This window comes from Gekko japonicus, unplaced genomic scaffold (genome assembly GCF_001447785.1).
Source record: "Gekko japonicus isolate JY-2015 unplaced genomic scaffold, Gekko_japonicus_V1.1 scaffold18, whole genome shotgun sequence".
NCBI classification, from domain to species: Eukaryota; Metazoa; Chordata; class Lepidosauria; order Squamata; family Gekkonidae; genus Gekko; species Gekko japonicus.
In genome coordinates, this window is record NW_015170275.1 from 3,020,078 (window position 1) to 3,043,345 (window position 23,268).

Sequence of the window (23,268 nt, forward strand, 5' to 3'; positions counted from 1 at the left end):
CAAAGGATGGCAGTCGAGAGAGAGGGAAGTTCAGCTCCAGAGGGTGCCTGCTGCTGGCTGGCCAAGGCCCCTCACCTGATTACTGAGACCCCCAGCTGCCCATTTGAGACCCCCAGCACCATGGTGGAAGGAGGGGTGCCTAAGGGCAACCAGGGGCAGCCCGACAGGTGATTCATGGAACATAAAGCAGGGGTTTAAAAGGACTCTGAGCCCCTTAGTTTAAACCCCTGCTTTCTGTTCTCTGTGAAAGCAGGAAAAATAGCTGAGCGGCAGGGAGGTGCTCCTTATCGTTCAGCTATTTTGGGATGCTTTCTGCAGTCCCTTTAAAGACAGCCTGAAACAGCTGAGCAGCAAAGAGCAGGCTGCTCCCCATCGCTCAGCTGTTTTTTAGGATTTCTGCAAACCTCATTTAAAGGGACAGTGGCCCATTTGAACGGGGTTTGTGGGGCCAAAAACCAAGAACTGGTTCAGTTAATGAACAAACTTCTTGGTTCAGTTTGCAGTTCGGCCACAAACTGAATCACATTTTTTCAGTTTGTGCTCATCCCTAATGACTGCCCCAAAACATGGCATACACAGCATTTACCAGGCCAGGGGTAGTTATGCAACTCTGGGCAAAATTAGTTGTTTTTTTATGCTGACATACAAAACAGGGCAATTTGTTTGATGACTATTAGATATCTCAATGGGTGTGACTTGAAAGAAACACCCTCCGGACATATGATGGGCTGAATTCCTATTTTAAAACAGAGTAAAGTTATTACAATGTTGCCACCAGCTCTTAACCTGGCAGGTATGTTTTGGCTATGTACTCCATGTACTCTGGATTAGAGCCAGTGTAAAATTTTACTTGCACAGAAGCTCTTGTACACATGGAAACCACAAGATAAAGTCCAAGGTAGTCACTTGTGCTAAGTCAAACTTTTTATATTCTTGCTTCCATTTCTGTTTACCGAAGATCATGCACAACCAATTTCTGGGTGCTATAATATAAAGATAGGAAAGGTTCCGAACAAGCGAAACTTCCCTAAGCCTGTTTATGTCTCTGCTTGCACATGACAGACCAATTCCGCAAAAGCAGTTGTTCCGCCCTCGGTCTCCCGTTTCCCCCAGTTGTACTGCTCAATTTCCCACTATTTGCTGCATGGCCGTATTTTGAGCTGCATCTCCCTCCAATTTCCCCCACGTCTTAAGGATCAAGAAGATGCGGGGAAAATTGGGGGGGGGGGAGATGTGGTGCAAAATGCAGCCATGCGGCAAATAGTGGGAAATTGAGCAGTACAACCGGGGGAAATGGGAGACCGCGGGCGGACCAACTGCTTTTGCGGACTCGGTCACAGTCTCTAAGCCTCTGTGTCCTCAGATTTTGTGCCTTTCTAGGCTACTAGAAGTAGTACCTTAGAAAATACATAGAAGATGTGATTCTAAATAAAAATGATGCTGTCAATACACAAGCTCTGTCTTCCACCTTCTCCAGCCAAACTACTTCATGTGATTTTGGTCATAGTTTCCAGGTGAAGGTGGTGAGCTGGGGAATGAATGAATGGGGAGAGGGACAATAGAAGAAACCACAGGTGCAGCAGAAGGGGGAGAAGGAAATCAAGAATCACTAGGGTGGAGTTCTAAAAATTAGGGAGCTGGAAAGGGTGGTGGAGTTCTAGCGATAGTGACATACTAATCTAGCTGACCCGCAAACAATGCCTTCTTTGTATATCTTCCCCCAACAAGCTCAGGGTTTTCTCACTATTCCATGATCCTGCTCTGGGCCTTAGGCTCAAACAGAATGGCAACAGCAAAAGGGGGAGGTGGTTCTCCATTACATCCCATCCCTGATTCAAATTAAGAGAGGTTGTTTTCTCTAAACAGAAAAATATTATTTTGATATGTATGAGGGAAAATGCATTGGTTAATAAAATACAAGTCTGTGGTTACTTATATAGTAAAAAGCTTAGACATGGAAGCCATGGGTTTTAAAAAATACAGCATTTAAAAAACAACAATTAAAAGGGGAAAGCAAAACAAAAAATCTCTGTAACTAAAATTCACTATTTGTGAAAATATGTATCAGAAGCTACTAGCTAGGATAACTACAAGGAGTCCTCATGTCAGAGGTCACCAGTATCAGTTGTTGAGAGATAATGGTCCTATATGGTAGATTTAATAAAGACTGCATACTTAGCTAGGACTTGTCTCTGACATTCCGGCTGCATCGAATCAATGTCACACATACTCCTCCACTGCTGCTTATATGCAGACTTGTGTACCAAACATTTAAACTTGTTTTTAGTTGGAATGTTGGGCCTTTCTGATCACATTAAGGTTTATCGTCTCCTGAACGACTGCTTACCCAAAGTTACTGAGAAGGCAGCCCTGTTTTTACAGTATGCAATAAGAGTCCACTAGGAAATGTTATTGTATTAATTTTCTCTTTTAAATACCACATACACTCTTATATAGTTGGATTTGTACCCCCCCACCCCCAGTTCAACTGCTGCTTGTAGTATTTGTAAGTAAAGGTAAAGATTTCCCTTGCTCGAAAGCCAGTCGAGTCTGACTCTAGGGTTGCGGTGCTCATCTCTGTTTCAAAGCCGAAGAGCCAGCGCTGTCCGAAGACATTTCCGTGGTCATGTGGCCGGCCTGACTAAACACCAAGGCACACGGATCGCTGTTACCTTCCCACCGAAGTGGTACCTATTTATCTACTTGCAATTTCTTGCTTTCGAACTGCTAGGTTGGCAGGAGTTGGAGCTAGTGATGGGAGCTCACTCCGTCATGCGGCACACTCGGGTCTCGAACTGCTGAACTACCGACCTTCCACAGCCTGCAGTTCAGCGTCTTAACCACTTGAGCCACCGCAGCTCCTTGTAGTATTTGTACATGCCAATAAAGGTGACTGACTGACTGACTAGATGAATCTTTTGGTCTCATACGGCAGGGCTGCTCTTATGCATTAATTGAATACATTACTGTAGCTAGCCACATGTAGAAGCAAACTCTGCATACCTGTTGTGCATATGTGAATTTATTAGTGCCAAGGAAGAGTTTTCCTTGCACAGAATCCCATTAAAATTAACATTTTTTTTAAAAAAAAAGAACATAGGCTATTAAATACTTACTGTGTTTTTCTGAGACACCATGTCCTAGAAAAGAAAAGTAGGGAAATTTGTATAAGGAATATAATATGAATGCTATTTTAAGTGTATGTCATATACCCAGCTGACTAAAACTGTCAGATATTCTATACACCTATTATGCACAAGTTGTTAATACAAGACATTAGTTGCAACTCAAAGGTTTGTCATGTTTGTCACTGTTTATATCATGACTAGTGCACTAAGCCAGGCTCAGACACATCAGAGGAAGACTCAGATGAGCTCCAGGAAGAGACAGGGTTCCAGTTTGAGCCAGATCTGGAGGCCCCAGGGATCCTCAGCACCACAGGATTTCCCTCAGATCCCATTCCCATTGCCACTGAGAACATGCTCTGGGCCACTCAGCAGGAGCGGCAGAGACATTGGGCCCGTACCGAAGCAGCTTGGCAGAGACAAGGTGCCAGGCTTGCAGCCTGTGCTCCAGCTCTTGGGTCAGACCACGGTTCCAGTGGACATAACCCTTCGAGGATTCTGGCCCCAGTTAAGCCTTGACAATCAAGTCCCAAGTGGGGTTGCTTTCCTCTCAGCCTTGGGCTGAGTGTGTTTGTGTGTGTGTGTGTGGGGGGGATCTTGCTGTATCATCCAGTTCACAAAGCTCTTGTGCTCCAAACCCGACCCCAGACTCTAGACCCAGGCTACTCAGGAAGATCCTTCTTGCTGTTGTGCCTTGAGTCTGAACAGTTTATAAACTTTCACATTTACAGCTATATTGTAATACATGAGAATATTGCCTTTCAGCTCAACAGTGTTACACAGACAAATGAAGTAATTCACGATGACACCCAACTAGGGAATAAATGGAATCCTACCTTCAGTGACTGAGCAGTATCAGCATCAGTGTCATTGTAGAGTATAACATTATTGGCCATGTCAAAGCTTTCACGTACTCCAAGATGGTAGAATAAGGATGGTTGTCTGGAAACATCACTCATATCCACTACTGCAACATCTGCAATATATATGTTTATCTGCATTTTAACATTGTCTAGAGGACCCTAAGTTGGGTGGAAAGGCAGCATGCAAGTGTTTTAATTAAATAAAATAAATACATACAAAAAATTGATAAAAGCTAGCAAGGAAAAAAAATCTCTACATTAATTTATATTTTCTGGTAAAATAATGTTGAAACCTCTGGTTATAGGGCGGAAGGAAAATCTGGATTCCCATTTTTGAAGTCTAGTGCAATGTATCTGAATAATGATTTAAAAAGAACCTGTATATTGATTTTGCTTCAAATTAAGTGCCCATGTCCAAAAGCAAAATATCCATTTTGGTAAAAAGAAGAAGAAGAAGTCTGCATTTATGTTATCAGTCAGAAGACATATTACATTACATAAGTTAATGTAAAGGCTTTTAAGTCTTCTGATATTTCTCACGCATGTAATTATTCTAGCTGTGAGGCTGTGCCCTGCTCTTCCTGAGGTGGTTTACAGTCTGCCACCTTGCATCTGGTCCAGAGGGAGGTTTCCACAGGCCTCAGAATGGGATGGGAGGCTCCACCTGGCTCCTTCTCCTCCACTTGGGGTAGCCAACTATCACTTCCTCCTTCATCTGCTTTTGAAACCTCATTTTATTCCCCCCCAAGCTCCTCCCCTCCCACACCCTCCTATTGCCAGCATTTCCCTTTTCTGCTAAGAGACAGCCTGTAGGCAGCACACATGCCACTCACCCAGGCTGCTGCTGCATTGGTTCCTTTGCCCCTGTGCCCCTCCCATCCTTCTGCCCCTCCCCGAGTCTCCTTCGCATGGCCTACGCCCATCTGGGCAGCCAACCCACGTGCTATTTGTTGTGAACACTAGTCATTATTATTGTTTCCCTTTTGATTCTTTGCAGGCAGTCATCCATCTGGAAAGAGACCAAGATGGACTCCATTCACAATGCAATACCAACACCGGCTGAGGCACTTAACAAATGCAATGGTCACTGTACATCTAACAGCTTTGCTGTGAGTTTATCTTTTACACCTAATCCATATGATGCCACAAAACACAAGACAGAGAGTATTTAAATATATGGAGTTATTACACGTATGCGTATCTTCTCACTTGTTCCACTGGAGAGGAGTGTTGTACATTCACTGGAGAACCAGGAATAGTCAATCTGGGCATTAGTGTGAAGAGAGGCTCAGTATTTCCAATTCAAAAGTAAGAAAGGACTAAGGAGTTGTATGTTTTAGTTAAGTAATGTATTGTGATGTTATGGTATTACCCTATCATTGCTGCCACCTGCATACTGGTTAAAACTAGAAAAAACCTGTTGTATTTTTCTTGAGGAATACTTCCAGAAGTAACAGAATACACAAGGTTTTATAAAATGAAAATCAATTACTATAACAACATAAAATAAATGTAATAATTATGGGGGGGGGGGAACCTACACTAAATAGACAGATCCAAGTAGGGTCAGGTTGAAATTTGGAAACAAAAAACCTGTATCATGTATTTAAAATGCAAAAAAACCTGGAAAAGATTGTATGCTTGCACCTACTACACTGTTGGCATTATATTTTTTAAAAATACATTTTACACGCTTCTATGAGGACCTAGCCCGGTTCCCTTCATTATCCCTTCCTTTCTGGATGAGCAGCCCCTTTATTTTCTTCTTTACTGAAGATGGTTGTCCCACCCTGTCACTTAATTGTATTTTGATGCTGGCTCAGCACAAAAACTTGAGGAAAGATACAAGATCACCTCTTTAAACTTCTGAAAACGGCACATGTTCAAAAATAAACAAGGTATTTTATTCAACGTGGGACAACGTGGGGGGGGGTCAGGTGAAATCAGGGGTAAAATGTCTGAGGTAAATCAATAATGAATTCTGAGGTAACTTAGTAATTTCACTTTGATATGTTTCCAGCAAGTGAAAGTTTTTTAGCTTTTCACGAATTATTAGAATCTTAAAGACGAGAGGCTTTGGGTTTTTTTTTTAAATACATTTTTTATTTATTTTTAAATTTTATAAACAATATAACAATTCTTATAAAATTTACCTTTAAGTTTTTGACATTTAAACAACAACTTAAACATACATATTACAACAAGCCAACAGACTGCCTTTTCTTAACATAACTAATCAAGGCAACTTCATTATATTATAATATTCATGGTTAACAAATGAAAATTTACTTATAGGGTTTTTATCTATGTTTTCTAATACCGTTCCCCATTTCTGTAAAAACAACAAATACGCTTTATATGGATCCTGGACATTAATGCCTGTTGAAATCTTGTTCATAATAAAATAATCCCAAACTTTTGAATACCACATTGAAATCAGGGGGGAAGTTGTTTTTTTCCAAAATTGTGCCACTAATGTTTTAGCTGCTGTTAATAAAGTAATTACCAATGATTTTGTAGAGGAATCAATAGATTTTAAAGGCCAATAATTTAGTAATATACATTCAAGTGTATTCGGAATCTTAATTTTTGTTAACTTATTTATATGTATCAATACTTTTTTGCCAAAATGATTTTGTGACTGTGCACTCCCACCAACAATGCTTAAAAGTACCCAGTTTTCCACATTTCCAGCAATTTGGTGAGTATGCTTTATTTACATGGTTTATTTGAACAGGTGTTGCATACCATCTTGACATTATTTTATAATTTTGTTGTACAATTAATCGATGGTGATTGTAAAGCTTGAGAGGACCAAATTGAATTCCATTGTTCGCTTGTTAATTCTAATCCCAAATCTTTATGCCATGATGAAATATATGTTGGTTGTATTGAAAAGGTTGGGCTCAACAAGCATATATATATTTTTGAAATCAAACCTTTTAATTTGTCTGGATTACTAATTAAAATCTTCTCAAAATCCGTAAGCGGTTTATGCAGGTCTCCTTTTATACTTGGTGTGTTTAAAATTTTTTGTATTTGTAGGTACTCAAACCATGGAATTGGTGTTCCTATTTTTTTTCTAATTGTTCTTTTGTCATTATGGCCCCTTTTTAATGATATCATATACTCTAATAACTGAAGCCTCTCTCCAAGTTCTAAATGATGTTCGTATTTCTGCAGGTTTAAACCATGGCTGTCCCACGAAGGAGGATGCTGGGGAAAAATCTGGTGCTAAAAATTTCCTGTTGTTATTCCAAAAATGTAACATTGCTTTAATAAAAGGATTATCTTGAATTGTTTTGGGGCGATCTTTTTTCCCTAGCCAAATCAGTTCTATATAACTCTTTGGTTTACAATATGATTCTTCTATTTCCATCCATTCCACCTCTAACTTTGTTTTTTGTAGTCTAAGTAAACTAGCTAAAATTGAGGCCTCATAATACAAGGTCAAATCTGGAAAAGCCGTTCCTCCTAGTTTTTTTGGTCTTCTTAGCGTCTCAAATCTTATTCTATGTCTCTTATAGGTCCAATAAAATTGATTCAAAATTTTTTTACCATTTTTTTAGGTTTTGGATGGGAATCAATATAGGTAACGCTCTAAACAAATACATAAATGTAGGTAAAACAAATGACTTAACCACATATTGTCTTTCAAGCCACGTTAATGTTTCTTTGTTCCATCTCTTTAGTAGTTTTTTTATAGATTCTGCCATATCTACAAAATTACGTTTAAAAAGGTCCTGAATGTTTAAGGGAATTTTCACCCCCAGATAAGTCCAAGTTGAAGTAATCCAATTATAACTGAATTTGGTTTTTATTTTCACTGTCAATTCTGGTGATAAATTTATAGGGTATAATATAGATTTAAGCTTGTTTATTGTCAAGCCTGAGTGTTGTCCAAATTCTTTCAAAATAGTTTCTAATTCTGGGATGGTCTGGAGTGGATCTGAGATATATAAAACTAAATCGTCCGCAAAGAGACTTATTCTATGTTCAGTTTGATTTATCTTTATACCACTTATTTTTTCAGATTTTCTTATTAAGTTCGCCAATGGCTCTACTGCTAGAGCAAAGAGCAACAGAGACAGGGGACATCCCTGTCTCGTTCCCCTGGTAAGTAAAAAATCTTCTGAGAGTAAGTTACTTATGTTAATTTGAGCTTTGGGTGCTGTATAAAGGGAATTTATTAACGTTTGAAACCTTATACCAAAATTTAATGATTGATTGCAAAAATAAAGGTTCCACCTGGTCAAACGCTTTTTCTATATCTAAAGCTAATATACAATCATTTTTTCGAAATTTGGTACTATAAAAAATTAAATTTAAAGTTCTCCTAATATTATCTGTGATGTTTCTATTGGAAATAAATCCTGTCTGGTTTTTATGGATATAATCCCCAATATATGATTCAATCTTTTAGACATTAATGAAGTAAAATTTTTATAATCATTATTTAGTAATGAAATGGGGCGATATGATTTAACATTAGTCAGGTCTTTTTCTGGTTTTGGGAGGATTACTATTTTTGCCTGTGACCATGAAGGTGGCATTTGACCCTTTAATAATATCGAGTCGCATAACTCTGCTAGATGTGGTGCTATGGTTTTTGCATAAGATTTATAAAATTCCCCTGGAAGTCCGTCTCTCCCTAGTGACTTATTAAGTTTAATTGCTTTTATATTCTCTAAAATTTCTTCTTGTGATATATTTTTTCTATAAATTTTTTATGTTCACACGTGAGTTCCTTAATTAATTTATTTGATTTTAAATAATTTTCTATGGATTTTATGTCTGGGGCATTAGAATTATATAATTTTTAGTAAAATTGAGTAAAAACCTTCAATATCTCTTCAGAAGATGAAACCTGGGTTCCTGAACTATTTTTAATAATATCTATATGCCTTTCTGCCACTTCCTTTTTTAATTTCCATAACACTTTTAATGACCTAGAGCTTTTAAACCAATATTTTTGTTTTGTAAATAAAAGTTGTTTCTTGATTTTTGACGTTTCTAATGAATCCAATTTTTTGCGTTCTTGTAATAACTGGTTATATACTTTTTTCGAACCAGATTGTTTATGTTTCAGTTCTAGATCTTTTATTGAATCTAAAAGTGTTTGCTTTAATATATTTTTCTTTTTGTTATAGGCTGAGGTTACTGCTATGGCTTTACCCATTATGACTGCTTTCATCGCGTCCCATGTAACTTCCTTAGAGACACCACAATCTCAGTTGAAATGAAAAAAAGTTTTAATTTCCTCTTCTATTTCTGCATTTGCTACTGGATCTAACAAAATAAATTTATTCAACGACCATTGTCTGGTGACTTTCTCTGTGCCATTATTCAAAATGCAACACTCTACCCAAGCATGGTCCGATATTGTTCTTAACCCTATATCTGTATTAAATACTTTATTTATTAAAGATTTAGATAGCAAAATATAGTCTATTCTTGAGAATGACTTGTGACGAGTAGAATAGAAGGTATAATCACGAACTCCAGTATTAAATGTTCTCCAAACATCACACAAATTCAACCTGTTTAACATTTCCATAAGTTCTGATATGTTCCCTATTGTTTGACCCAGGTTTCCACAGCTCTTTGGTTCCAGATCTATCTAACTTAGGATTCATTACGCTATTAAGGTCTCCCCCCAATAAAATTGGACCCATTTTGAACTTATCTAACCTTTCCATGGTTTTCTTTAAAAAATCAAGTTGTCCCTCATTCGGGGCATAAATGGAGGCGAAGGTATATTGGCTGTCATCTATAAAACCTTTAAAAAAATAAATCTGCCCATTGGATCAATTTCTTGAGCTGTACAAATAAATCTTACATTCTTAGAAAATAATATCGCCACCCCCCTTGACTTTGACGAACCTATTGCTTGAAATTGTTGTGAAAACCACTTGGACTTAAATACAGGTAAGTCTTTGTTCTTTAAATGTGTTTCTTGAAGCATTAATACATCAGGTTTTAAATTGACCAATTCAGTTGATACCCTTTTGTTTTTAATTCTACCATTCAAGCCTCTACAATTAATACAGACTATTTTCCAGTGTGCCACCATTTTTTACTTAAAAACTAAACATTATACTAACAGTGATTATAACATTCAATATCTCTTTCAAAAAATTATTAAAAATATTTTTTTGAATATTTCTTACCAAAGTTTTCTGGAAAATAAAAACCTTTGCTATTATCTGTATAATAATTATGGGCTTAAAATTAACAAGTTGCATTATAAAATCTATAACCAGGCGTATAAGCAGTCTTAAAACCATTTTACATAACATCACACTTAAACAAAACCAACATTTAAACCATTAGGCCTCAGTCCAGAGACCTAATCTCTTTATAACTTTGTGCATACAGCTAACACTGTATTCTATATTTACCTGAAAAAAAGGAAGCAAAAAAGAAGGCTAACCTAGCCCAGCTCTATCTTAAATTGGCAACTTATTGTATTTCAACTACCCTTATATTTCAAGTTTTCCTTTTAATTTTAAATTTAAGACACCTTTTCTTTCTTGTTAATATATAAACTTAGTAACATCTGTCTACTATATATAACCTTTTTGATCTATTTCTTTTGAAAATCCCCTATTCTCAATAGTGTTGGTAGTATTCAAGAAGTATCTGATCTCGGTGAGGGAGGTCTGGAAAAGTCTATTTGCAGAGAAGTTAAGAGGTCATATCCTGATGTTAGGTCTTTGGCTTGCAAACATTGACCACGATGGATTACTATCAGGTTGCTAGGAGGGGCCCATCTGTATCTTATTTTGTTATGGTTGAGCTTTTCTACGATGGGTTTCAGATCCTTTCGTTTTTGTAAAGTCTCCATAGATAAATCCAAGAGGACTAAAATCTTTTCCCCTTGATATTGTAAACCAGTTTTAGATCTAGAAGCCTTCAGTATTATTTCTTTTGCTTGCAGATCAGATAGAGTAATTAAAATGTCTCTAGGGAATTTCTCATTTCGACTTGTTTTAGGGCCCAGTCTGAAGGCTTTTTCAATCTGAATTGCTTCCATCCCCTCTTCCTGCAGTTGAGAGGCTAGCCAAGATTTTATAAAAGCTTTTAAGTCTGACTCACCAGTTTGATTTTCAGCCATGCCTCTCAGTTTCAGATTTCTTTCTTTAAGTCTGTTTTCCAGGAGCATTATTTTTTCTCTGGCCCATTCTTCCGAAGATTGCAGGCTCCTAATTTCATCGTTTGTGGTCTCTGATTGTTCCAACGCCATATTTGCTGCCTTTGCAACCTCAATCATGTTTTCTTTCATCGTTTTAAGCTGTTCCTGAATTGGTTGCAAGGTTGTTTGTAGCTTATTGCTAATACTTTCCTCAAGTGCAGAGATTGTAGCCAAAAACTCCTGTCTCGAAAGCAGGGTTCCCGTTTCCTGTGAGGACGGCAGCGCGTCCGCCATTTTAGGTAGCCTCTCTCTGCCCGATGCGTCTTTCGGGTTCGGATTACAAATTGAGAAATGCTTCGTGATCTGCGGGGATGAACTTATTTGAAGCTTTCCTTTTTTCTGTCCAGTTTTCCCCATTACTTGAGAAGGTAGGTGTCGTTTGAGGTCGGGTAGCTTCGATTTTGTAGAGCTGGGTTCGGGAGCCGTTTCTCTAGGCGTCCGCCATTAACTTCGCGATGCCTCGCCCCCATCAGGCTTTGGTTTCAGTGTTTCCTAAACACTCCACTTTCTTGAGTTTAACTGACTCTTCAGGTTTCAGAAGGCAGGGATACAGTATCAAGTATCCAGATTCCTTCTCTAAACACAACAGGGATCACTCTAATATTCGAGCAATCTCCCTTTCAACTGGGCATCACTCTAATATTCGAGCAATCTCCCTTTCAACTGGGCAGTGAATCTCTTTTATAACTAGATCTACCCCTTTTCCTGGCTCACTCCTCCTTGCCAACATTCCCAGCCCTCAGTCAGTATGAAACTGTTTTCAGTCAGAGCTAAACTCTGCTGTGGTGGTTCAAGTGGTTAAGACGCTGAACTGCAGGCTGTGGAAGGTCGGTAGTTCAGCAGTTCGAGACCCGAGTGTGCCGCATGATGGAGTGAGCTCCCGTCTCTTAAGTGGGACTCTTAAGGAATATGTACCATTCTGAAGAGAATTTAAAACTACCAATAGTATTGTTTGGGGGGTTTTTTGAGAAGGCTGAAAAAAACTGCTCACCAGAGAACTTGTTCAATGTGAAGTGCAAATGTTTGTTGTGTGTGTGTGTATGAAACATGGCTCATAAAACCCTACATCAGGATTTCCCAACCTTTTTGAGCCTGTAGGCAATTCTGGAATTCTGACACACCATGGTGGGTGCAGCCACAAAATGGCTGCCATAGGAGGCAGAGCCAGCCACAAAATGGGTGTTGCAGCTTACCTTCAGTCACACAATAAAGATCCCTATGATGTGGTGGAGGCTGCTACCGAAGCAATATTTTTTAAAAATCTGCACAGCCAATCAAATTCAATGGCCTATCAGAAGTCTTGCTGGGCAAAACCCCCACCTGGCCTTGCTCACTTTCTGAAAACACCAGGAAAGGTTTCAGTAGGCACCATGGAGCCCAAGGGCAGCATGTTGGGGACCCCTGCCCTATATGATTATTTTTTCATGCCTGTTTACTGCCTTGCTTGCCAGCAGCTTCAAAACCAATTTTAAAATGATATCCTCACCAGTTAACGTTCATACAGCCAACACAATCCACATCATGAAGTCAGTTTGGAGTAAGGGTAAAGTGGGCAAATAGAAACTGCACAGCTTCACAGAAAAAATTACCAGCAGAGATACTTTTCACATATAGCAAAGAACTACTAGCCTTCATAGAAAGCTGAACTGGGGGGGGGGAAGTTCAGTAAACTGTTACCTGGATTGGAAATGCTCCTGTTTCCATCTCAATAACAATCTTGCCAACCGTGAACTGAATGTCTATCTTAATGGCACCTGACTTACACACAACCATACACCTAAGTACCTTGGCATTACCCTGGACCCTTGAGCTTGAAACACCATCTTGCCAATGTAGTAGCGAAAATATGCACGCAAAACAACATTCTCCAAAAATTACATGGTACAACTTGGGGTGCGTCTGCTACAACACTTAGATGCTCAGCTTTGGGGTTGGTGTACAGTACTGCAAATTATGATGCTTCAGTGTGGCTCAACAGCCCCCATGTCCACAAACTTGATGTCTCACTCAATAAAACAATGAGAGTCATCAGTGGATGTATTAAACCCACTCCGACCTATTGGCTACCTACATTGTACCATGTTGCTCCCCCGCATCTCCGAAGGCAAGTGAATATAGAAAGATCATTTAAAACAGAGAGTTGCCTATTCACAAAGACATGGCGCATGCGGGCCTATCCCGACTAAAGTCCCAGCACCCAGCAATAAGATCTGCACAAACCTTGTAATCACAAAATTTCAATCTATGGAATGAATGGTTGCAAAAATGGATTAAATCAATTCTACCCGATATCCTTAACCTGATAAATACCAATGACAGGCCTGCAGGAGTTGACCTGCCACATAAAGTATGGAAAATGGCTAATAGAATACGAACAGGCTTTGGCAGTTGTGCAGACTTGCTGTCTAAATGGGGCAAAATACTAGGAGCCGAATGCGATTGTGGTGCAGCCCACCAAACTATTTTCCATCTGTCACAGGAATGTGAGTGTCATGCTTTCCAGGGAGCTGCGACAGAGCTCTCTGTACTCCCCAGCTGTGAGTGAGTGGATTGAAAATTTAGATATTAGTATTTAGAGGGATTGCCCAATCTGTCTACATAACCGTTGTATTTACTTCGTTACATATTTTTAATTATTATATGCTTCCTGTGTGTAACTCTGCCATATGATAAATAAATAATAAATCCTCATACTAATAGCATGGTACTAGATGGAACAGGCATATTACTCCCATTCTGCAGACATTTCACTGGCTGTCCATTTGTTACCAGGCTTAATTTAAGGCATTGGCTATCACGTACAAAGCCATTCATAGCTATGGCCTCTCTTATTTGTGGGACCACCTCTCCCACCATGCTCCACCACAACAGATTTGCTTATCTGAGCAAGGCCTTCTGCGTGTGCCAACTTGCAAATGGGCAAAATCAACAAGTGCCCATATGTGTGCTTTCTACATTATGGCTCCCACCTCATAGAACGGCTTCCACTCTCCTGGCTTTCCACAAACTATGCAAAACTGAATTTTTCAATTCAGTCATCTGCACAGATGACAGTTTCACTGTACAAAATGGTTTACAAAGTTACATGGATAAAAGATTAGGGACTGTGGTCTGTACTGCTGTATAGGAGTAGGAGCCTATTAGTTAATTTCTGCCTTGCTTAATGTGTCATATACATGATGCTATGCTTCAATTGTTTCTAGCTGGTTCCAGACTTCTACAATCCCAATTCATTGTTTAAGTCTTGACCTGGATAGCCTAAGCTAGCCTGATCTCACAAGATCTCGGAAGCTAAGCAGGATCAGCCCGGGCTAGTATTTCGACGGGGGACCTCCAAACAATACTAGGGCTGTGACATGGAGGCAGGCAATGGCAAACCACCTCTGAATGTCTCTTGCCTTGAAAACCCCATGGGGTTGCCATAAGTCAGCTGTGACTCGACGGCACTTTCTACCACCACCACTCCATTGTTTGCTGAATGTTCCCTTTTGTTGACTGCACTGACTCACTATGTATAATCTGCCTTGAGCCCCTGCAAGAAAGGTGGACTATAAATAACATAAATAAAATAGAAATAAAATACTCAAGGCAAGTAACAAAGAACTAGAATTGCAATGGCACAAAAACAGTATGGCATTCCACCAACAAAATAAAAATAAGGCATTCGTTTAAACATTCTCGTTAAAGAAGCACAGTTTGAAAGCCTGACAAAGTTTTTGTGGAAAGAGCTGCTCCCTTTATCCCATCCCCCCCCCCACTTTTATACAGTTTTAGATTTTTCTGCAAACCTATCTCCTGGTAGCTATGGCTGTGGCTATTGTGTGGATTTTCCTACCTGCATGAGGGTCAGCCCTTGTGCATTAGGTATAGGGATTTCACAGTCATAAACATGCTTGAACTCCTACTGAATTCACCTTAGCCCTTTTCAGATTATATGACTCTACATATCAGGAGACTACCAACTATGCATAGATCATCATGCATGGTCACCATGTGGTCTAAAAAAAACCCATAGATTTTCAGCTTCAGTACCAGAACCCTAAAAAAATCAGAGTTCCATGTAGCATGTACCAAAGCCATATGTGCATGCAAAACCTATGCATTGCCCCTTTCAGACAACATGACAACCAAACGTATCGGGACAACAGCAGTTAGTACATTGTGTAGTTCCAGTGCTGTTGCCTCCCACTACATGCATTAATAACATCTGAAAGGGGCTTTTACTCCTCTTCTTGCTTCCTTTGCACAGTTTTTTTTGCCTCTTTCTCCTACTCAGCACAATTCCTTCTGACATCATCTCATTTTTAAATCTTTTCCACTTCTAAATTCACTCCTTCAGAAAGGTTTTCCAAAGCAGAATCATCTCATTTTCAGGACAATTTCTGCACAATATGTTTTTCTCCTATTCAGGTATTTTCCTATCTTATCAGTTTGTATTCACTTCTGTCTTGCTCAGTCTTCTTCACTTTAAAGATAGATAAGCTCTCTTGGCAGACAGTGTCACCTTGAATGTAAAGCACAGCACTCAGCACATATCTGTGCAATAAATTAATCTTCCAAGCTATTTTTGCACATATATACATGAAGATATTATGACTACCTGATGTTTATTGTGCTAAATAAATACAACAACAACAAAACCAAAAAAATACCAAAACCCAAAACCATGGTGACCCACCAGGTAATTTTGGCCTCTATTATCTACTATTTTGTGAATGCAGCATGCAATGAACTCCAGCAGGAAGTAACAGGCACAGTCAGACACTGCTATTCCTAAATATATACTACCAATGGTATTGAGTTACAATTGTACCCAAACGCTACATCTATCAGCATTCTCCTAGAACACTCATCAGTGACTTAAAATAGCTGCCTTGCTTATTTGCAATGTTCAGGTGTCAAATGAATTACATCTGCTTTGATAAGAAAATGTTTTCTGATTATTATAACATTAGAATGTATTTTAAGTGTATCAAAAGAAATCACAGCTAAAGTTAACAGAAATAAAGGGAACATTGCACATTTTGGGTTCAAAGTTAAATGGTTTCCTATTCTAGAAGCCTTAACAGAAGAAAAATTCATTTCAGCATCCTGGAATAACTATATTAAATTGATATAATGACTTATATATGGTTCAAATGAATATTGTTTATTGAAACTACATAGATATAGCAAAATACTGATATCCTCACGGTAAATTGTTTATGGTTTATAGGTTCACTTTGTTTTTCACATTGTTAGATATGCTATTGAATGCCTATTGATAGTTTAGAGGGCAGAAGGCACTTTATTGAGTTAATAACAGCGAACAGAACAGGCTTTAATTAGAATACATTGTAAAAACAAGGTATTTTGTTCCAAAGTTTATTGAATTATACATCATCTTTCAATGCTTACATTTTTTATTCATATTATACTGGTTAATATGTTTAACTGTTCTTTAGTTCATTATGGACTTGGCTAATGTTATAAAAATGTGATTGTTATGTTTTCTTAATACTATTGTATTATACCAATAAAATGTTATTGGAAAAGAAATGCCTGTGTTATAATAATTAAATGACTAGTTTTTTTAGATACAAACTGTGGTACTTTTCGCTTTAACATCTAGGGAGAATATAAACCTGCACCATTACATTCTGTGGGAGCACTGCCATTAACTTTAATGAAATGGAGATGGTACCCAATGCAAGGTCAGATCTGTTACCTTATTACCATAATCCCTCTACTGTTCTTCCAAATGACTCTTTCAAAAATTTCCCTCCTCCCCTTTATATACCTCCAGAAAACTGCATGCCTTATTTCCTTCAAATCCATCCACAGGCCCCCACCTTTCCTGTGAAACCTTTGACATTATCTTCTTTCCCTGAGCATAAGAATGTGCAAGTAGAATAAATGCATGTTTTTCTCCCATTAATCTGCACCTTTCCCTCGCTTTTGTTTTACTCATTGTGGAAAGACAACGGTAGGTTTGGATGGTATTATGCAAATTGATGGTGCTACGTCATTGTTGTTAATCTCTTCCTGTTTAGAGATTCTCTTGTTAGATGACAATTTAGTTACCATTGTTTTGTGCTGTTACTTTGTATTTTTTTCCCTTGTCTCTTGCCTTTAATATGATAAAATAAATCTAACTTTTCTCCTTGGACTAAAAGCATCAATAACACTAATGTTAAAAGTAGGCACTGATCTCACTTATACAACACCTTTTGGCTGCTGCCACACACGCTAAATAATCCACTTTCAATCCACTTTCAGTGCACTTTCCAACTGGCGTTTTACTGTGTGAACTGGCAAAATCCACTTTGAAAGTGCACTGAAAGTGGATTGAAAGTGGATTACTTAGTGTGTGTGGCAGCAGCCTTTGTCTCAAAAACTCATTATCTATCATAGATTGATTGATAGATGATAGATAGATAGATGATAGATAGATGATAGATAGATAATGAGTTTTCAAGACAAAAGGTGTTGTATAGAAGATAGGTGATATCAGTGCCTACTTTTAGTGTTAATATGATAGATACCCCCAAAATGTAGGGTCTCACAACTACAGACACTTTGCGCAACTTTGTATCTAGACCAGCATTGCTATGACATTTATTTTAGTTCAGTTTTATTTTATTATTTTTAAACATTCATGCTACCTTTCTGCCACAATGGGACTGACTTCACTGGCATATCAAAAGATGACAAAAATGGTAATGAAATGGAGGTCTCCCAGGAAAGGCATAACCAGAGAAAAGGTCTCTGATAGGCACCTGCCTAACTAAAGGAAAGACGGTCTGGGGAAAGATGTCCAATGGAAATTTTAATGGATAGGCAAGTTTGTATGGGAAAAACTGGCCCTTCAAAACAGTCTGGTCTCAAATTATTTGGGAATTTAAAGATCAATAATGGCATTAAATTGTGCCAGTGAAGATTTGTGACCACTTGTGAAATATGCTCACTGCAGCAAACCATTCTCAACAGCTTAGTTACTACATTATTAACCATAGGTAACTTGGCTATCATTTGCTTACCAAATGAAGTTGGATAGAGGGCTCCTGAGTTATGGATGCCAGTTGTGTATCCATCAGCACTGTGGGTTTTACCTCCCTCTGCCCGAGTTCTAATAGTTGGACCTGTTCACTTCTTAATTTCCAGGGCAAAATCTCAACCTCTCAGAAGTCCCAGCCATTAGCCCATCTACCTATTATCATGAGCAGAATTTAATAAACCCAACATACCATGTTTATCTGCCTAACAGAACAATCTTTCTTGGGGTGGATTAGGAAGTCAGCACAACACCTTGTTTAAATTAATGTGCTATCATCCAGGTCAGTCTTATATTAAACTGTTTTGCACTGACAGATATTGGTCTAACTTGCTACTACCTACCCTGACTGGAGACGCATCTGATATAGTGAAGTTTGACTCACAGCATCTTATGCTGGAATAAACTGTGTTAAGTCTTTAAAGTGCCACTGCATTCCTTCTTAATCTGATTCCCAGGGGCTCTCCAGGATCTCAGACAGGAAAACACAAGTTTCCTAAAATCTTTGACACAAGAACAGCACAGGAGCAGATTTATTTTATTCAATTCATTTGTACCCTGCCTTTCTCCCCAGTGGGGACCCAAAGTGGAGTACATTGGGATAAGAGAGTGTAAATGGCCCAAGATCACCCATCAGAGCTTCCACAGCATGAGCTGGGATTTGAACTTGGGTCTCTCTAATCCTAGCCTCTAACCACCACACTGGCTCTGAAAGAGACAGTAAAGGTGAGAAAAAGGAGGCGTTGTGCATTAAACGAGGCAAACGCACGGCAAATGACAGGAGTGGCTTAAATAGCGTGGCAACCTTTATGTGCAGAGGGGCAGGTGCTGTAATATGGAAAATTATTTCCCACAAATCGTGACCATTTTTCGCTTACGTTCTCACACTGCACTGAATGGAAGACAGCCAAAATACCAGATGGAGACACAGCATACCAATTTGTAATCTTATCTTTGTACTACTGGCTTCTGTCTCACTGACACTAAAAACCAAAAGCTTTTATTTTCAGTCATGTTTTACACACCCAAACCAGAAAGAACAGCAGCTTTTCTTGGTAGTTACTCTTATGCTTTGGGACTTTCTGCCCAGCAAAGCCTACCTTACAACAACTTTGTATTCTTTCCATTATAAAATTAAACCTTGGCTGATTTTTTCTCTCCTTTGGGCAAGGTATCTGGTTTTCTTTTTGTATTAGAGCCATTACTTTGTTGTGATAGTTTTCTTTCTTTTTAATTTGATTATTTGATTTTATACACAATACGTTGCACATTGCAAATGGGAGTCATACGTAACAACAATGATGGTGGTAACAGCAATGCACAGAAGAAGTTTTTTAGCTGTTTTGCCAAAGTGCTTCCCATTGAAACTAGCTACTCTTTGCATCTACAAAGACCCTGCTCCTTCAAGCAGTGAGAAATGCTGCACCAAACCTCATAGTTACTTAAAAAAATTGTTTTTATACAGCTAATTTACATTTTCAACCTGGATGAGAGTGGTTTACAGTCTTGCACTATGCAAAACTGGCATATGCAGTACAGCCTTTAAGCAAATTCTGAGTTCTTATCTAAACACTTCAGATAAACTGAAGCAGGGACAACAAAATCTAGAATTGTGCTGATTTCACTCTCCCTCTTTCTCTTTCAGTTTCTGCATGACACTGACCTACAACAAAGATCTGTATGTGGACAAACACTTTTGCTTACAAAATATTTATGTTGGTCATGCTAAAGATCCTACAAGCTAGGCTTCAGCAGTACGTGGATAGAGAACTGTCAGAAGTACAAGCTGGGTTTCGAAGAGGTAGAGGAATGAGAGATCAAATTGCCAACATTCGCTAGATTATGGAGAAAGCATGAGAGTACCAGAAAAAGATCACAACAAACTATGGCAAGTACTTAAAGAGATGGAGACCACCTCACATGTCTCTTGAGAAATTGGTATAAGGGTCAAGAAGTGACAGAGTTTACCAAAAAAAAGAAGAAGTGACAGTTAGAACAAGATATGGAACTGATTGGTTTAACATAGGAAAAGGAGTACGACAAGGATGTATATTGTCCCTTTCCTTATTTAATCTATATGCAGAGTACATCATGCGAAATGCCAGCCTGGGTGATTCAGAAGCCGGAACTAAGATTGCTGTGAAAAAAATCAACAACCTGAGATATGCAGGTGATACCACTCTAATGGCAGAAAGTGAAGAGGACCTCTTGCTCAGGGTAAAAGAGGAGAGCGCAAAAGTGGGCTTGAAGCTCAACATCAAAAAACCCAAGATCATGGCATCCGGCCCCATCATTCCTTGGGAAATAGAAGGAAAAGTCATGGAAGCAGTGACAGACTTCACATTCCTGGGATCCAAGATCACTGCAGACGGTGACTGCAGCCATGAAATTAAAAGACGCCTGCTCCTTCGGAGGAAAGCGATGGCAAACCTAGACAGCATAATAAAAAGTAGAGACATCACCCTGCCCAAAAAAAGTTCATATGGACTTCCAGTTTTGGCGGCGCGAATGGCGGTCGCACTCTCGGGACGCTCCCAGAGTTGATTCGCCCACACGCGGTGGGGGGGAGATCCGCACAAGCGGAGACCCTAAGGAGCCTTAGTTAAAGGCTCCGAACCGGGGCGCACCGGGGAAGAACCTCTTTACCGGCCCGATTGGTCAGAAATTGAGGCTCGCCCCGTGCCCCAAAGGCCCTGCCACGGCAGTGCCTCGTACGGGGACTAGCAACGCCACCGGACTTCGCAGAGTGATGAAGCGAATGAAAGTGGAAAGTGAAAGTGAATGGCTGCAAACTGTGAGTTGTCGATCGAAAGCGCAAAAAGATATAAGCGCATCTCCCCCCCCATCGAACAAGCGCTGAAGAGGAGGGAGGAGGGTGGAATGCCCCCCCCGATAAGACTGGGATTGTAAGCAGAGTAAGGGGGGAGTGAAATTTAAAGAAGCAAAGTTACCTTTTGGGAATTCTGTTAAAGCGAAGAAAAGGGATTGTTTCCCAAGCAGTGCGGCACGGACTTTTAAAAAGTAAACAAATAGCCAAGATGTCAGGGGCTAAAAAAGACAAGGAGAAGGAAAAGCAAGTGAAGAAGCTAATAGTCACTTCCGGTCCTAGTTCCCGCCTCTCCGGTACGGCTGTCAATCATCAAGAAAGTGAGATCCTTTGCCCTCTGCTGGATCAGATGCAGAAAATCAGCCAAACTTTAGTAAGCATGGAGAGTGTTCTCAGCAGTCAACAGACACAGTTAACGGACACAGCCAAGAAAATGGAGGAGATTGCAAAGAAATGTCTGGTTTCAGCAGAAGATACGCAGAAAATCAAGAAGAAGGTCAGCAAAATGGAAAGAAAGCAAGAAATGCAAGAAAATAAGTTACTGATGTTACAAATGGAAAAATCAAATTTGACTCTCCGATTTCAAGGAATTCAAGAAGCGGAAAAAGAAGATCTCAGAAGTATATTAACGGAAGTGTTGGCACCACTGATGGGCAGTGAAGCGGATAAACTAAGTGAAGAAATGGATCTGGTATACAGATCCTATTCTAACTTTACAAAGAAAAATAATCTGCCAGCTGAAGTGGTTGTCAAATTTACCAAACAACGTGTAAGAGATCAGATCCTCAAAGCGACCTCAGCAACACCCTTGAAAATTGGAGAGCAAACTATAAGGATTTTAAAAGATGTACCATTTTAAATTCGACAGAAGCGGAAGGCATATAAAGGACTGACCACATTCTTGCAAAACCGTCAAATTAATTACAGGTGGTTGTTTCCAGAAGGACTGGTCTTTAAGTTTAAAGACAAGAGAGAGAAGATTGACTCCATTTTCAAAGCACAAGAGTTTTTGAAGAGACATGCCAGCTCAGTGGAGGAAGCAGAACTCGCTAAGTGGAAAATCTTCAGCAGCGACGAGGACAGCAATCCGGAAGGAGGAGACGAAGAACCGGAGGAGAAAGGAGCGGCAGGAGGTGTCTCCTACAATTTAAGAGAGAAGAAAGGCAGACGCCCCAACGTCTGATGAACTTTTGAGAGTGCTGCAAGGACATTATTAATATTAACCCAAAAGGACTTTACAAACCTAACTAATTTTTATCTTTGACAGGTAATGAAGCAAGAAGATCGACCGCTCATGGTGGAAGCTATGGACTGTACTAATACTGATGAAAGATTAATATACTAAATTACTCATCACTCACCCTTTTCTTAATCCCTCTATATACCCTCCCTTTTTTCTGTAAAATTTAAAGCAATAAAATTCTCTCCTTTTTAGGAGAGTTTAATTAAAAAAAAGTTCATATGGACAAAGCAATGGTATTCCCAGTAGTACTGTATGGCTGCGAGAGTTGGACTATAAGGAAGGCCGAGCGCCGAAGAATAGATTCTTTTGAACTATGGTGCTGGAGAAGACTCTTGACAGTCCCCTGGACTGCAAGGAGATCAAATCAGTCAATCCTAAAAAAAATCAACCCTAACTGTTCCCTGGAAGGCCAGATACTGAAGCTGAAGCTTAAATACTTTGGCCACCAAATGAGAAGGGAGCACTTACTGGGGAAGACCCTGATGCTGGGAAAGATTGAAGGTCAAAGAAGAAGGGGATGGCAAAGGATGAGATGGTTAGACAGTGTTATCGAGGCAACGAACATGAAATTAAGCAAACTCCGGAGCACGACGGAAGACAAGAGGGCCTGGCGTGATGTGGTCCATGGGGTCGCAAAGACTTGGACTCGACTGTGTGACTGAATAACAACAACAACTGGGTAGATGTCTGCTTTGGTACTTGACACAAAAAGTCACTAATAGGGTTGCCATTCCCCAGTTGAGGGCGGGAACCCCCTAATTTTGTGAGTTCCTGCCTGCTGCTGGCCATCAGGAAAATATTCCCACTCCAACAGCAACATCGCCAGAAACAAACGCAACATGCCTACGCTCTGTTTTTTTTTGGGGGGGGGGAAACTCTACGGTTTGAGGCTGATTTTACCACAGACGTTTGCCCAAAAACCATGGTGTCACCCCCAATATGCCTATGTCACTTCTTTCCTTTCCCTCCTTTTCTTTCTCTT

The 23,268-nt window shown here is 39.4% G+C and overlaps 1 protein-coding gene across 1 annotated transcript in view; it reads right to left on the reverse strand.

The window, feature by feature from the left end:
• Positions 1 to 23,268, reverse strand: part of MAP3K15 (mitogen-activated protein kinase kinase kinase 15) — a 129,694-nt gene that overhangs the window by 92,783 nt on the left and 13,643 nt on the right. Inside the window, exons 2-3 of the mRNA XM_015417615.1 lie at positions 3,962 to 4,101; positions 3,117 to 3,140 (exon numbers count right to left, since the gene is read on the reverse strand). Coding sequence (XP_015273101.1) covers positions 3,117 to 3,140; positions 3,962 to 4,101 — 164 coding nt within the window. The remainder of the gene's footprint in view (positions 1 to 3,116; positions 3,141 to 3,961; positions 4,102 to 23,268) is intronic.